Source organism: Tenrec ecaudatus, chromosome 12, assembly GCF_050624435.1.
Source record: "Tenrec ecaudatus isolate mTenEca1 chromosome 12, mTenEca1.hap1, whole genome shotgun sequence".
NCBI lineage: Eukaryota > Metazoa > Chordata > Mammalia > Afrosoricida > Tenrecidae > Tenrec > Tenrec ecaudatus.
Genome location: NC_134541.1, coordinates 76148011 through 76164855, shown reverse-complemented (window position 1 = coordinate 76164855; position 16845 = coordinate 76148011). Strand labels below are relative to the sequence as shown.

General features: G+C 38.8%; 2 protein-coding genes across 3 annotated transcripts in view; one reads left to right on the top strand and one right to left on the bottom strand.

Moving 5' to 3' along the window:
* Window positions 1-13590, top strand: part of LOC142462370 (mitochondrial import inner membrane translocase subunit Tim23) — a 32021-nt gene extending 18431 nt beyond the window's left edge. The window contains exon 7 of the mRNA XM_075564167.1: window positions 13211-13590. Coding sequence (XP_075420282.1) covers window positions 13211-13326 — 116 coding nt within the window. The 3' untranslated portion in view covers window positions 13327-13590. The remainder of the gene's footprint in view (window positions 1-13210) is intronic.
* NCOA4 (nuclear receptor coactivator 4) overlaps window positions 11486-16845 on the bottom strand; it is a 36107-nt gene continuing 30747 nt past the window's right edge. The window contains exons 9-10 of one of the 2 annotated variants that reach the window (XM_075564165.1): window positions 16150-16290; window positions 11486-15789 (exon numbers count right to left, since the gene is read on the bottom strand). In XM_075564165.1, the coding sequence (XP_075420280.1) occupies window positions 15784-15789; window positions 16150-16290 (147 nt within the window). In that variant the 3' untranslated portion in view covers window positions 11486-15783. The remainder of the gene's footprint in view (window positions 15790-16149; window positions 16291-16845) is intronic. The other variant, XM_075564166.1, reaches the window with a different exon arrangement.

Sequence of the window (16845 nt, the reverse complement as noted above, 5' to 3'; positions counted from 1 at the left end):
CAGCTCCTCATTTTTTCCCCTCAAAGGTTTGGTAGGTTTATGTGTGTGTACTAATTTGGAAGGGAAATAGTATTTGTGTCCCAAAATTAACTTTAGCTCTTTGCTATTTATCTTCATGTTTCTGAGTGGCATATTAGCTTGCTCTTTCTTGATTTCTAAATTTTAAGTAATGTTTACTGACTTCCTGCTACCTGGGAAACTGTACTAAGTGCACAAACTGCACTGTGCAGGGAGAGGAGCACGGTCCCTTGTTTCATGTGAGTGGTCTCCAGGTAGTGGCCTGAGAGAGACAGAGGTCACGGACCTCTGTCTTGCAGAAGAAAAGAGTGAATTCGTTGTTTTTGTTGTGTTATATTGTGAAAGTAAAAGAGGACTTTGACAAGTGTTGCAACTCCGTGTCCAGTGCGTCCCTCATCACTGCCCTGATTTGCAGTAAACATCTACTTGCACTTTACTTCTCCCAGTAAACACTAAAGTCACTAGAATCTTTCCGTTTTTACTGCGTAGATCCTAGTTTTTAGTCAGGGATTCTTAGACTTTTCGAGGATAATGAGGAATGTGTCTCAGATCCCTTAGCCATTCTTACAGAACTTAAAATTTTTTTAGGGATTTTAAAAGGTTTGTAAATTCTGAGTTAATATCTCCTGGATTCTACCTACGTTTATCAAAAGGATGAAAATTTAACTCTCTGGAAGTTAAATACTTTATGTAAAGCTTTTGTGTAAATGAAATGCTGGTATTTAGAAGATAAAAATTAAACAAGGTCCAGATTCTTTACTATAGCTTGTAAACCTCTATATTCTATATCCTTCTGTCCTTGCCACTTTTATGACTTCATTTTCTAAGCTTCCCACTTCCTTTTAACAAGCATTGGCTATCTTTGTTCCTGCTGTAACCATTTCCTAGACTAGCCCTCCCAGACATTGAGTACGCATGTTTCTCTTTTATCTGTCTTGGTTCCGTAATCTCTGTTCATATAACACCTTTTGCTTGAGGCACTTCTCAAATACATACATACAGGTTTGTACATATTTTCTATTTTACTGTAGGATAAGTTGCTAGAAGTCTTAACTACTTAAAGGGTCTACTGATTTAAAATGCAAATGAATGCCAAAATACTTTACAAGTTTTTGCCTATCTTTGTCAGAACTACTGTATTTTTTTTCTCTGCATATAATATGCCCATATAAAGAAAATAACATGCATAGACAAAACCAACGTGCCTGGGTTATCCAGTTTGCAATAACTATGCAAGGTGCACATTATTTGTACAAAGTATGGTTAGTGCTGTCTGCCATTAGCTGTTATTAAACCACTTTGTGGAAAGCATTGTGGCTTGTACTCCTTTTCCCTGATCTTTCTCCCGTAGAGCGATTGTTAGGGCTGAGGGCCTAACCATTGTGCCACCAAGGTTTCGTTGACATTGGCTTTACTCAGTTGTCTTAGGGGTTTTTTTCAGATCATCGAATCAAATTTAAAGTTATCTCTATATTCCTTCCCCCTTAACATTCCTAATTTTCTTTGTTTTTATTTAATCATCTTACTCGGGGCTCATGCAACTCTTATCACAATCCATACATACATCCATTGTGTCAAGTACATTTGTATTTTTCCCCTCCCTCCCCGCTCACCCCCTCCCTCATGAACCCTTGATCATTTATAAATTATTATTTTGTCATATCTTACACTGTCCGACGTCTCCCTTCACACACTTTTCTGTTGTCCATTCCCCAGGGAGGAGGTTATGTGTAGATCTTTGTAATAGGTTCCCCCTTTCCAGCCTACCTTCCAACTTTCCTAATTTTCTGTTGCACTCTGTAACCCACAAAATATACAATTATGTATTTTAGACCTTATTCATCTTTAGAAGAGATAACACTCACTTTTTCTATAGAAACGTTACATAAGGACACCAAAGATACATGGTAAACTGAAGTGCAGGCCTCGTGTTTTTCTGCTTTATGGAGACTGACCTTTGGCCTTATTGGGACACTGTGTACAGAGCAAGTGTATCAGCTGATCTCCATTGCACGCTTATTTGGACAGAAATTGTTGGGTTACAGTATGCCTAAGGCAGACTCTTAAACTTTTCGTAAATCAGTTAGTTGGGAAACCCTGAAATTAGTGGAAAGAGACAGAATTAGAATAATAGCTGAAATGTGATAAAAGCCTACCTTTGAATTGGAATTAGCTTTGTGACAAAGTGTACATTTCTTACCTGTGGTAACTACCTTCTTTCAGCCTTTAAAAGAACAGTCTCGGTGGTCAGAGCTTAGCATGTTCATTTTGATCAGAAAGTAGACAGTTTTGTGGGGTAATAACTTGTTTTTAAAGGATACCTAGTGTGCTACCGGTGTCCCAACGATTTTACTGCCTTACTCTTTCCATCTTAATTCCATTCCCCCTCTACTCCATATTGAACTACGTCTTGGAAACCCACGGGGAAACCCTTGGCCCTATAGCGTCACTGTGAGGCGGAATCTTTTGGATGGCAGTGAATTTCCTTTAGTTTTCAGTTGAGTGACTAGTCCAGGGAGGATCATGATTTGACAGTTAAAACTAATGAGAAATTCCTTCCGATTGGAAGGAAAGCTTTTACGCTCTTTCCACACTAATGGCTGGATTCAAAGTCCTATAGATCTATAGTGGACAAGAGGCGAGGCACAGGGGTGACAATTTGAGATTGACAATTCAGACCCAGGAAATTTTTTAAAAAGCAAACTGACAACCATTGAGTCAGTTCTGATACTTAGCAATCCTGTAGGAAAGAATTGCTGTTCATCTGTTGTTATTGTCACGATTTGTTGGCTGAAAATAGAGCCACCTGGATGAGTTCAGCTCTAGGCTTGAAGAGCAGCTAAGGACTACTGTCTCAGTGGTTGTACCAGTCTCTGTCAGAACAGTAAGCCTGTTTTTATGATTTTGAGTTTTCTTCCACATTTGAATTTTGTTCCCATTCCGATCAGAACTTCGTACTAGCATCTTTTTAAAGTCGTTGTCAGAGAAGAGCACCATCTAGTTCTAATCTTGTGGAGGCTGGGGTTCACATGGCCATAGGGTTTTTTGTTTCTTTGTTTCCAGGTGTCTGATTTCCTTCAGTCTTCTTCATTTTGGACAGGGAGAAACCAATTGTTGGACCTTATTTGAACCCTCTAATGTTTAAGGCCCAACGCAGTAGATTGTAGAACATTCTCTTTGTAAACTTTGTTAAGCCAATTTGCTTCGCTAGCTCATGAGGCTGGTGCTAAGCCCAGTAATAGCTCACTGTGTCGGTGTGTTAATCAAAAGTTTCTTAACTTTCCCCATTTCCTTTCCTATGTACATTTTTATATGCTTCACAGCACTTACAAATATGTTTCTAGAAATATCTTCTGCTAAGCCTATATATGGATTTCGGTGTAGTCCCATCCCCTACCTGTTGTGGTGTGTGTGTCCACCTATACATTATTGTATACAATTTCTGATATAGCAGGATTGTATATATATGCCTGTGTCTAGTTCTCATTTTGTCTTACCTCCCCACACCCACCCCACACCGCACCCAGTAACCATTGGAGATTGCTTCTTCCTTTGTCAATCTTTGACTTTTTATATTAGTGGACTTAATATTCAAACTCTTACGATTGAGTTATTTTGCTTACGATGATGCTCTACAGGTTCATATATGTTATGGTATGCTTCATAGATTCTTCATTCTTCAATGTTGAACTATAGCGTGTGTATCCATTCAGTCATTAGAAACATTATCTTCATCTCATGATTATTGTAAATAATGCTGCAGTGAACATTGGGTGTACATATATCTATTTATAGCCTACCTCTTATTTCGTGTGTGTGTGTGTGTGTGTGTGTGTGTGTGTGTGTGTGTGTGTGTGTAGTGGTAGAGCTAGGTGACATGGTGTTTCTATTTCCAACTGTATGAGGAGGTGTCACACCATTTTCCTTAGTGATTGCACAATTTTACAGGATCACCAGCGTTGTCTCAGCTTTCCAATATCTCTACACTCTCACCAGTATTTCTTTCTTAAAGAACTTTGCCATTAACCCTAGATTTACTGATGTTTCTTATATACCCATCTCGACAGACCTACTTAAAATTGACATGTTAACAAAACCACATTTTCTTTTTAAAAAACTTATTTAAAAACAACATAAATATTCGCTCTTAACTTATAAATGAAACTGCAATGCTAAATACATAAAAATTTTAATATTGAGATACTAGGTTCAATGTATCATAAGTGTCTCTTGGAACCTTCAGTTTGCAATCTATGCAGCATTATGTGTCTTAACTTTTGATGTTTTACTTTAAGAATTTTATTATGTTTTTATTAATTAATGCTTTTTTAAATCATTTTATTAGGGGCTCATACAGCTTTTATCACAATCCATACATATATCAATTGTGTAAAGCACATTTGTACACTCGTTGCCCTTGGCATCAGCTCATTTTCCCATCCCCCTTTTCCCCTCCCCCCTTCCTCATGAACCCTTGATAATTTACTATTTTTTTTCATGTCTTGCACTGACCAATGTCTGCCTTTACCCACTTTTCTATTGTCCATCCCCATGGGAAGGAGGGAGTTACATGTAGATCGTTGTGATTGATCGGCTCCCCCTTTCTCCCTCTATTTTCCTCTTCCCCTCTGGTTTTGACTACTCTCAATATTGACCCTGAAGGGTTTATCTGCCCTGGATTTCCTTTGTTTCCATTTCTTATCTGTACCCGTGTACATGCTCTGGTCTAGCCAGATATGTAAGGTAGAATTGGGGTCATGATAGTGGGGGAGGCAGGAAACATTAAAGAACTAGAGGAAAGTTGTATGTTTCTTGGATGCTATACTGCATGCTGACTGGCTTGTCTTCTCCCTGAGACTCTTCTGTAAGGGATGTTCAATTTCCTACAGATGGGCTTTGGGTCACCACTCTGCTCTCCCCCTCTTTCATAGTGATATGATTTTTTTTTCTGGGTCTTTGATGCCTGATCCTTTTGACACCTCTGCTTTATATTTTGATAGCTGGGAACCATCAGCTTTCTTCAACACATTTGCTTATGTACCCGCTTTGTCTGGTGATTGTGTATGGAATGCCAGGTTAATAGAACAAAGTGTTCTTGCATTGAGGGAGTACTTGAGTAGAGGCCCAATGTCCATGTGTTACCTTAATTCTAAACCTGTAAGTTTATGCACATAGATATAATTCCCCATCATATATAAATGTATGTACATATGTACATGCCTGTATTTAGACCTCTATAAATGCCCTTTGCCTCCTAGTTCTTAACTCTATTTCCTTTTACTTTCCTCTTGTCCCACTATCATGTCCAGCTGTCATTTGGGTTTCAGTAATTCCTCTCAGTTACATTGCCCTTGATCAAGCCCTGTCAGGCTTCTATAACCTCCTGACCATTGATTTTAGCTCACTTGTTGTTCCCTCTTCCCTGGCTTTGTTAACACCCACTTCCTTCCCCCCTCCCCCTCTCCCATGTTCCCCTCTGGAACTGTCAGTCCAGGGGGTTGTTTTCTCATCCAGATTGTTTATCCCACCTATCTTTTCTAGATAGACATGCAGAGATAATAATAAGCGCACAAAAAATAGCAAAACAAAGCAACAACAAAAAAATCCGAGGGAGGGGGGAGCGGAGAGGGAGGGCTAAAAAAAAGTGGACCTGATGCAAAGGGCTGAAGTGGAGAGCAAATGCTTTGAAAATGATTAGGGCAAAGAATGTACTGATGTGCTTTATACAACTGATGTATGTATATGTATGGATTGTGATAAGAGTTGTATGAGCCGCTAATAAAATGTTTTTTAAAAAAAGAAATGTCTAGGAAAGAACAATGGCAATATATGTACTAATCTGTCTGGTACAATTCATGTATGGATCGTAACCAGAATCCCCCAAAAAATGATCTTAAAAAGAAACAAAAACCAACGACAAAAAAAGAAAAGCCTGTAAATAGTTAAGGTCTATTTGTTGATCTTTGTGAGTGAGTGCATCCCGTCAGACGCAACTGCAAAACTTAAGTAATGCTTTCATTAATGAAACAGATTGCCTGAGATTAATACTCAGTTTCTGTTTACATCAAATGGAGGCATATCCATAGAGAAAGGTATACCACCAAGAATTAAAAGATTAGAAGGCTTAAAAGGAATTCGGATACAGACATGTCTCATTAAATGGAGAAAAGACAACATAAATGATAGGAGGTAAATGGTAAACAGTTTAATTAACTGTATCTTTTCTGCTTTTCTTCTTGAATTGTTTTTTCTAAGTTTTAGATGTGGTGCCTTTTTAGATATGTCATTCCCAAGAATTTTATTCTCTTTATTTTGTAGTTGTTTATCGATTTATAGATTGACATCGATCATATTTCATTTTCAGTCTTTATTTTGAAATACTGGGTGATATTGCCATATGTCTTAATGTCAGGCTGTTTTGTGACACTGAAGAAATTTTTTCTGCAGGTCTTCCTTTAAAATTATTTACTTTAAGGTTTGGCCTTGGCTTTTTGTTTGTTAGTTTTGCCCCTCCCTGTGTCCCTACCACCTTCTCAAGGCTTGCCACTTCCTTCTTGCCTGCTTGGTTTTTGCTGAGAAGTAAAAGTTTAGTTTTACTTAATCCTCATTCTAAGTAACATTTCATTTTCCCCTCAGGATTTATTTACTAGTTTTGGGAATTTTTATTATATGCATTTGTGAATTCTTCTGAGCATTTCTGCATAGGACTCATTGAGGTTCTCAGGTGGATAAATTGACATCTTCCATGATTGCACTTATCTTTGTGGGAGAGGGGCTTATTTTTGCCATCTCCTGTGCTAAAATTGCAATAACGGGAAATATTCTGTCGGTTGTTCCTTATAGTCTTCATTATCTTTCATGCATTTTCTCACATTTTATCTTGATAGAAACTGGTGTCAAAGAATTTGCGCTCTTAATTTGTTGGTATGATTTTTGTGGATTCAGCTAGCTCTCCTTTGTCCTTTCAATATATTCTAAAATTTTAATATTCCAGATTTCTAATAGTTTATGTAAGGTTTCTAGTTGCTTATTTTATCATGTAGCTTCTGTTTTGTTTTCTGAATACATTTAGGGTATTGGCAATGAATTCCTTGATATTGTGTGTAGTTACTTTGCTGGGTTAGAGGACTCTGTATAGGAGGCATTAAAATTTTTTCATTTTTCCACAAATTTTTTGAAACCCCCTCAATATGATTTTTTTGTTTCTTAAAAATAATTTTATTGGGGACTCTTACAGCTCTTACAACTTTCCATGTATCAATTGTATCAAACATATCTGTACATTATACTTGCCATCATTATTTTCTAAACATTTACTTTTCTATTTGAGCCCTTGGTATTAGCTTCTCCTTTTTCACGCCCTTCATGACCCCTTGATACATTCTAAATAATTATTATTTTCTTATTATATATTGAACTCTGTCTCCCTTCCCCCATGGTATGGGGGCCATGACAGTTGGGAGTGAGGAAGTCTCAAGGAACCAGAGGAATGTTGTGTGTTTCATCGGTGCTATACTGCGCCCTGGTTGCCTCGTCCCTTCCCTGTAACCCTTATGTGAGGAGATGGCCTTAGAGATGGGTTTTGGGTTTCTGCTCTCACCCCCATTGTTCTCAACAATGTTTTTTGTTTGGTTGGTTTGGATCTTCTGATGCTTGTTACCTGATTCCATCGACATCTCATGATCAGACAGGCTGTTATGCTTCTTTTATGTGGGCTTGTTGCTTCTCTGCTGGATGGCTGCTTGTTTAACTTTGTAACCATTAAGATCAGGTGTCCTCAAACTACGGCCCGCTGGCCACTTGTGGTCCGCTGAGGACATTTGTCCGGCCCGTTTGGTTTTTTAAATATAGTCCAACGGGTCTGAAGGATGGTATCTCTTTTTATAGCTGGCCACAATCTGCTTTCTTCACCACATTGGATTATATACCCATTTTGTCTTCAGCAATAGTGTTGGGAGGGTTAGATCACATAATGCCAGGTTGTTAGAACGAAGTGTTCTTGCATTGAGGGAGGGCTTGAGTGGAGGCCCAAAGTTTATCAACTTCCTCGATGTATTGTCATATAAGCATATGTACATAGGCCAATACCTCTGTTTTTATGAATTAATATATTTACGTAAGTGCACACCTATGTTTATACCTCTATCCATAGCTTTGCTTCCTAGATCTTTTCTGTTTCCTTTGACCTTCCTCCTGCACCACCACCATCAAACTCGCCCTTCTTCTGCCTCTTAGTTCCTCTCAGATTGTTGTTGCTCCAACACCTCCAGGATCTCTAAATCCTCCTCATTGATTTTAATTCCCTAGTTATGGTTCCCGTCTACGGTGTTGTTTGCTCACTGCTCCTTTTCCCTGTCCACCTCCTCACCCCAAGTCCCTCCAGAACTGGGGTCCAGCTTGCTTTCTATGCCTATCTTATATAGGTAGGCAAAATAACAGTAACAGACCAAACAAAAGATTGAATTTTTTTAAAAGATTGACCAAAAAACTAGTGAAAGAAGGTGGGGGAAAAAAAAACATACATAATTCCAGGCCTGTCCTCTGACCTTTATGACTATTTCTCACCGATCCTGGGGGGGTTCTGGGAACTGACTCTGAGCCTGAAGTCTAATTTGTGGGTTCTTTGGAGGTCTTGTGGCTTTGCTTCTGTTGCTGATCTGTTATGTTCCCTTCTTGGTTCACCCCACTATGGAGGTGGTCAGACTGGACTTAACTCCCCACTATGTGTCCCCAGTATTATGCTCTATTGCAGTATGCTCCAGTGAGGGGACATCATGTCTCAAGCTGTTGTTTAGGCCCTGCATTCTTCTGTGCCTTAGCAGCTCTGTGCAGGGAAGTCATCCTCAGGACTTGCTGTGCCAGTTTGGGATCTAGTCCCATGCTCTTCCCTTCTGTGTGGGCTTGGCAGGCCAGCCCTCTCCCCAGTCCTCTATAGCACACACTTCCTAGGCCCGGGGTAGAGGGGTGTCTGTTTCATATAAGTTTTTTAAATTTCATTAACATTTTTTCCTCTGGAAAGTTTTCTGGTTTGATCACTTACTTGACACTTGAATTTAGGTTACAAGTTGAACTGTTAACCACAAAGTCAACAGCTCAAAAACATCAGCTGCTCCCTGATAGAAAGGCGAAGCTTTCTGCTACTGTAAAAATGTACAGCCTCAGAAACCCATTGGGGCAGTTCAACTCTAATCTACAAACATCATTATGAGTCAGAACTGACTCCTTGGCAGTGAGTTTTGTTGTTTCCAAGAACTTATAGTGTTGTAATTGTTTCCAAGAACTTGTAGTGTTGTTAAAATTGTTATAACTGGTTTCACTTAGATTTTTTTCCCTTAATATATCCTAGCAGATGGATGTACTACTTTTGTTGGGCTAATTTAGCAGCACCAAGCCACTGCTCATTTGTTTCCACGTAGCTGGGGAGTGTGGGGGCATGGGTCTCAGGTAGAACATCGATAAGTAGATGAGCAGGTGTTGTAAACCATCTGTGGTTTAGGAGTAGGCACATACTTGTAGGGTGGGACAGGATATGGTCAGTATGGCTTACCAGTGGAGGAAAAAATGTTCACCTCACACAGGACAGAGTAAAAAAATATTGGATGAGGAAAAATAAAGATGAGTAAAAAGTCAAGGATGAGGAGAAAAGCATAACGTAAATCAATAAAAAGGAAGCTGTGGGGATACAGTGGTGCAGCAGTGGTTGCACACACCTCTGAGTCAGTTGGCACATACCCCCCAGTCACCAAAGGACCAGTAAGCCATGTTGGTAGTGACCACAGAGGTGGATGCACATGCCTATTATGAATGGAGGAGCCATCTGGCACCCTCCGTCATGTCCACATCTCCTCACTCACTGCCATGGGCTCAGTGACACCTGTGGACCATGCAGAATGCAGCCCATAGCATAACCACTATACCACCAGGCTCCTCCTATACTTCCTTAGCAGGGAGAGAACAGCCTCCTGGCTCAGTGTGTACATGTGTTCCCAGACATGGAGATGGCAGGCGTCTGGTGCACAGCTCACAAGAGCAAGCACTGTTGGCTATGTTGGCTACTAAACATGTGGTGTGTGCTTTGTCGGGGGAGTGTGGGTTTACAAGGTTATGACACTCATGACCAGGCTGGTATGAGGGGGGCGACCTGGAGTGTACACATCCTTGGCTTGACTCACTGACATGGGCCCAGAGCTTGTGCTCTGATTCAGTTGGGGGTTGGGCTACTTATGCCACCAACTCACAGGTCTTCGCCTCCACATAAGACCAATATTGAAGTAGTTTAATCTCCCTCCATGTTGCATGTGTCGCTAGAGATCCTGCCCACTTTCCTTTAGTTGGTGTTCCTCTTCTTGTTTTCCAGGGTCACTGTCTTACCATATATACTCCAGCATAAGCTGACCCAAATATCAGTTGAGGCACTTAATATTTCCACAAAACCTGCATTTAAATTGTGCTGGAGAACTCGGCTTATACTCGAGTATATACAGTATTTTGGATTCGGTGGCATTGGCTTCTCTTAAATCATGTTTTCAGGTGGCACTGTGTCGGGCTTCCATTCTCACTTTTTGTGATTACTGTTTTCACTGTTCCTTGTACAATTGGTGGCTAATACAATTCTTTATCCTTTGTTTTAGTTTCATGATTACGTTTGTTTTAAGATGCTTTTTCAGGTCTTTGTTGTAGAGGAACTAGATTTCATGTGTCACTAAAACACCATCTTTTCTGTTCTCAGCCCAGAGTTTTATTGACTTGATTCTTAATATCCAGACTGCCTTAAATTAGCAGATTGAAAGTAGTAATTTTTAAGCCAGTGTCAGACCTAGACTAAATGTGGCGAGATGATAGGAATGGAATGAATTTAAAGATGTCTCCCTTATCTCCAGTCAGTAAGTTTGTTTTAATGTTTCTGATTCCCCCTACCACATGTTTGAATGTTATTAATAGATGATGTCTGCAGTTTCTCTCTGGGTCTGCTTCTGATAGATAATGACGACACTTCACAGCAAAAGCTAGAAAACTGAAATAGGTTAGCTATCAGAAGTCCTCAGACTAGTAAGATTCCTGGAGTGGGTGGCTCTGTAATCTATCATCACAAGCCATCTGGTGGGACATTCCAATGCAGAAGTATTCTGACTCAGCAGTGTCACTGAATTTCACAGAATTGACAGACACCCCATCTTTGTTCATATGACTTTGAATACTCTTCCTGTGTGCTATGAAGGCCACCTAGAGTTAATGATCCCTACTTGTTTATAGAACTGGTAAAAAAAAAACATTAGGTTTTATTGTGTGGGGTTTTTTTAACTGCCAGGGATATCTTTGTGACTATGAGGGTCATTAACCACTCCTCTTCACCACATAAAATTTACAAACTGACATTATGTAGCCACAAGTAGTGTGGGGACATTTTCTATCTTATGAAATTTGCTGCTTCCTTTTATCAAAATGAGTTAACTATATCTCAAAAGAATTAGTTGAAACACTTTTATTTATTCATTTCAAATAAATGCCTTTTTCTCACACTTTAAAATTGCTTTTGTTTCTAAAGAAAAGTAATCCCACATCTCCTTCTTAGATTATGGCCAGAAGCTCATTAGTTGAAAATTGTATGACACGTCTATGAGAGGGCAGAGGAGTTTTTCCACCACCTCACTCAGCCTGATTGTGCCTTCATATAACCACTGCTTCTTGAGCCTTTAGAATTATTACTTCACATGCCCATCTAGCAATTTAGTAATAGGATACCACCCTCTTTACAATATAGCCATCCATTCACAATGCCAAGTGTCAGTGAAGTTCTAAATTACATAACTTCATGCAACTCTTAAAAAGAATGAAAGAACAAGTCAATTTGAGAAAAGCCACTAAACACAAAAGGACACATTTATTTCTGAAACTAAGAGTGATGAAACAAGTTTGTGCAAAGGAAGGAATCAGATATGGAATGTATGGCTAATTGTCTCCATGAACAAACAGCTCTTTTGCCGAAGAAGTGGATGTTGCTCAGCCATTACTGAAGAATTCTGATCAAAGGAGGTTAAATGCAAAGTAAAATTTCAAATTCTTAAGAAATCCCAACTTTAGAGCCACTGAGGCTAGGTGAATCCCAAAACTACTGTCAAAATAATCCCACCTGTAATTAAACCAAACAATGTTACTGTTGAGTCCCCTAAACCTCAACTTACAGTGACCCCACACAATAGTAAAATTGGTTTTCTTGGCTTGTTAATCTTTACAGATCAAATCAGTTCTCCTTCAGATCTGCTCGGGAGGTTCAAGCTGCCTACCTTTCCTTAGCAGCAGAGCATTTAACAGTAGTGCTATCACCACTACCGAGACATCAAATAGATCCCAAACCTTCGCAACCCAGTAGTACAGTAGAATTGCTTCACAAGGCTTTTCTGGTTATAAACCTTCCCAGAAGAATGGAGCCGCTGTTGAGTTCAAACTACCAAACCTTTGGTTGGCAACTGGGCACTTTTACTCTACGAGCATGGCCCAAAGAGGTTGGCAGTCACTTCGTGGTGGAAATGTCCAGATTATAGCCTAGGATATTGACTCCTTTACTGTACGGTCATGGTGAGTCGGAATTGACAAGATGCACCTAACCATATCTGCATCGGACATTACTTTAAGATCTACGTGGGATCAAATTGACCATAGCAAACTGCAAAGGTAGAGAGCCCTGGGTTACACAATGGGCTGCTGCCTACCACAAGGTCAGCAGTTTCAAACTCTCAGCCACTCTGCAGGAGAAAGATGAGGCTTTCTACTCTTGTAAAGATTTACAGTCTCTGAAACCCACAGAGGCAGTCCTACGTTCTATAGGGTTGCTATGAGACCGAATCAACTCATTTGGCAGTTAAGTTTAATTAAGGAGGAACAATTCAAGGAAAGTGAGACTGGTTGTACGTCCACTGAATTATACATATAGAAACTAGATTGAAAAAAAATCTAGATTGTTTATTGGGTGGGGCGCATGCTTTAGCAAAAAACAACAAATTACTTTACACAAGTGATGTTGAAAATATGTCTCCTAGACTTTTATTAGATCTTACTCATTTAAATGTTGTTTGGAGTGGACGGTTTGTAAGCATAAATGTTATCTCAATTTTGTATTATTTTTCTTAACCATTTTTGTTAGAATACTCTGAAATATAAAACTCTCATTTTTCTCCCGCCCTTCCCCTTCCAGGTGGTCTTCGAGGGGTAGCACGAGGTGGTCTAGCAGGACTAACGTTTACCAGCCTCTATGCACTGTATAATAACTGGGAGCACATGAAAGGCTCTTTAATCCAGCAGTCACTTTGAAGATCTTGCCAGCTTGTGAAAGGAGGACCTGGAGATTGTTCAAGAGTGGCACGTCTAGCTACAGAGCCAAACTCTTTAAAGGCTGAGAGTAATATGGTTTTGTTCTGCTTTGGAGACTTTGCACATATTACCCCTTAAAGAATAAAATCACTTAGTACCAGAATTCAGGTCATCTTTGTTGTCAGCCGTATCAATCAAGTCTGAACTGTAATGTTCTGCCTGTGTTCATAAAGGCTTAAATAAAGAGCCATAATCTCAACAAAACCATAGTAGGGTGTTTTCTATTTGTAGACATCTAGTTGGATATGAAATAAAAGCTACACTTCGTGTTTTTGTTGGCCTTAAAAGGAATGACACTTTTTCTCCTAGAGTTGACTAAAACCTGTTATTTCAGGTTAATCATTCTACAATTGCTGTGCTAAAAATCTGTGCAAAAAACACGGTTAATCTGTGTATATTAACCTTTCTCCAAATTGGGGGTCCTTAAAGATGCAATTAAGAGCCAGGTTTCTGATCTGAAAGCAGCCTGAGGGACGCTAAGGAAAATAAGGCCGAGTTATTTAATTTCCCAGTTTGCTTTTTTATCTAAAAATGAAGTTAATAGATGGAACTACACTGCATGTTGCACATATACATAATGAACACTAAACTAGTGGCTTTTCTAGCGGGGAAAGTGAACAGGGGCCCCTTTGGGATGTAATAGAAAGGCAGGAAGCAAGCAGAAAAGCACTAAGCTGAAGTCCTCTACTTTAAAATATGTATTTACAGTATTTGTATCTAAATATATAGTTTTGAATATATTCTGTCTGCAACAAAAGATCCAAAGTTAAAAATAATGGATGGGATGAGTTTGCAGCGGTCGTGGGGGGATTAAAAATGAGGTTATGAGTATCTGAATTTAAAATTCATAAAATATACTGACATTTTAGTAAATAATAGAAACAACTTTTTATATACTCAACTTATTTCTCAGCTATCCTCTTAACTAAAAAGACACATTTTAAAATTTGGGTACTGCATTTTGTGACAAGGTACTTTTACAAATACAAGTATGACTGTTAATGGTTTTAATGAGGTATTACATGTTAGTAGGGTGATTAATGTAAATTTATGAATGCACACCTGTGCTCACCTTAAAAACAGTCTAGTTTCCTGCAACCTAAGATGTGAGAAAAGCTCAGTTTTTAAACACCTTAAGTAGTTCTTCGGGGGCAGGAAGGGGCTGCCACACAGGCATGAGCACGAGGCTCTTCAGTTTGGTCTAAAGAATTCTCGTTAAGCTCTGGGTCTGTTAGTTCCCCTAGACAATTTCTGAGTTGATATCACAAACATTAAAAGTATTTCTAATAATATGTAGCTTAATAGTTTAAATTCTGGAAAACAGGTTCATTTTGGAGAATTCTTTGACTATAAATCCCATTTCTTCCTGATAGAAATACTTTTAAAATCATAAACATGACTTTTTAAAACATTGGTAGTTGTTTCATGCCAAGGCACAAGTGTTCAAAATGGCCTGCTTATTAAAATGTCACTGCATTACACTTATGTCAGTGTGTCACGCTTACAGTGAGACATGGATTTTAAGCACCAGGTGTCAACCCTAACCTCCATTTATTGACACAGGATGTACTGTGATAGTAAGTAGTTCAAGTACAGTGTTTCCAATATGCTTTCACCTCTTTGCTTTTGGTTATTCAGCTTTGGACCTCGCTCGACTATAGGTAGGTCTACGAAATACTTGGAAATGAGATTAGGACCCCACTGCATGTGGTCTTGAAACAACAGAAACCTAAAAGAGCTCACTGGAAACTTTAATAACATTAGCAATAAAGAATTGGCAGTAGTTTAATTTCTTTCATAAAAAGAAATATTAAATTATTAACATGTAAGCTAAATATGTTTTATAAGTAATGTCAGAAGTTGCCAAGATGATTAGTAGACACTTGGTAAGGAAAAAAACAAAGACAAGGTAAATTATTTCTGTGAAATGTACATTTCAGATCACTAATAGAAGGAAACCCATAGCATGGGAAGCATCTAATGAGCAATCAGGTCTAGGAAAGTTTCTACCTGTGTAACACACCAACACTGTGATTACAGAAATAATTCATTTTGGAAACTACAGAGCTTTAATGTAATTTTAGGAACTCAATAGGAAGAGCTATACAAGCTTATGAAATGTTCCTATCCACCAAACTGCTGTGTTTCTAATGTAAAGGTGAATTAATACTTGATTTAGAAGGAACTGAATTTCCTCAAGATCAATTTAACAGCTGTTTTCTTTTACATCTTCAGCTTCTAGGTGACACTTTCTCTTCACTACTAAGAAGCTAGGCAGGTAAGGAACTAGGCGGACTGGTCAGATTCAGAAACAATGATTTGGCAAGATGCAGTTGCTCGGCTCATGGATATGTGATACTTTGCAGAGAAGGTGCTCAACTCTCGCACTCCATTACTTCACATCTGTAAAAAGAAGCCCACACAGAGAAAGTCACTTCACAAAATATAAAAGCATATTTTCCTCATCTTGAAGCTTGGACTCATTTCTCAGTAAGCTACTAGAATTCTCAAAGGCTCTGAAAATTTCCTTGATCATCCTGAAAGAGGTCTTTTTTTTTTTTTTTTTTGGAAAATCCTAGTTTTCTTTTTTCCAAGTTGAAATGAAATTCTACTCATCTCTTCTACCTCACTTGCCTAACACACATAATTTCAACAGGAGTAAGGATCACCATGCAAAGTATGAACTCATACAGTTCATACTCAAAAATATTTACTTTGTAAGCTGCTAACACCAGTAATAGTCACACTGTAGCCCATACCCACCTGTAAAGGATTTCGATACAACCACTTTTCTTTATCAGCTTTAAGCTGCATACAGGCAAAAAGATCACAAAATGCTGGGAGGCCGTAACGGTCTGGGGAAAATTTGTGTTCCTCCTGTAGGGGTGAGTTAAGTAATACTTCCTGTTAAGTACACCAAAAAAAAAAAAAGCATTACTTTAATGGTAACTGGGAGGCATGAGACCAGTTCAACATCTTGCAAAGATTTATAAAGAATAAATATTGGCTAGTCCAATAATGAACACAAAGGTGTTAATTTCTTCAACAAATCTTTTTTTTTTTAAATAGTAAGTAAAATTGGCTGTGTTTTGTTTGTTTTTTCTGGCCAGGATGAGGTGGCAAAACAAAACCAATGCCTTCAAAGTTGATTGACGCTGATGTGACACAGAAACTGCTCCTTAGGGTTTCTGAGAATAAACCTTTACTGCTGCAGTTTCATCTTTCTCCCAGAGAGCCCGGTGGTGGCTTTCCACCACCGGCCATGCAGCTATCAGCTAAGCACAAACCCACAGCACCACTAGAACTCAAAATATACAAAAATTTATATCTGAATAATCATAATTCAATTACACTGGTGATTCTTACTCTACCCTCTATTCAGGTCCTAATGTATCACCAAAATATCTAAGCCAAATTAAAGGTCAGACTAACGAAGTGTTTCTACCAATAAATCTGTGT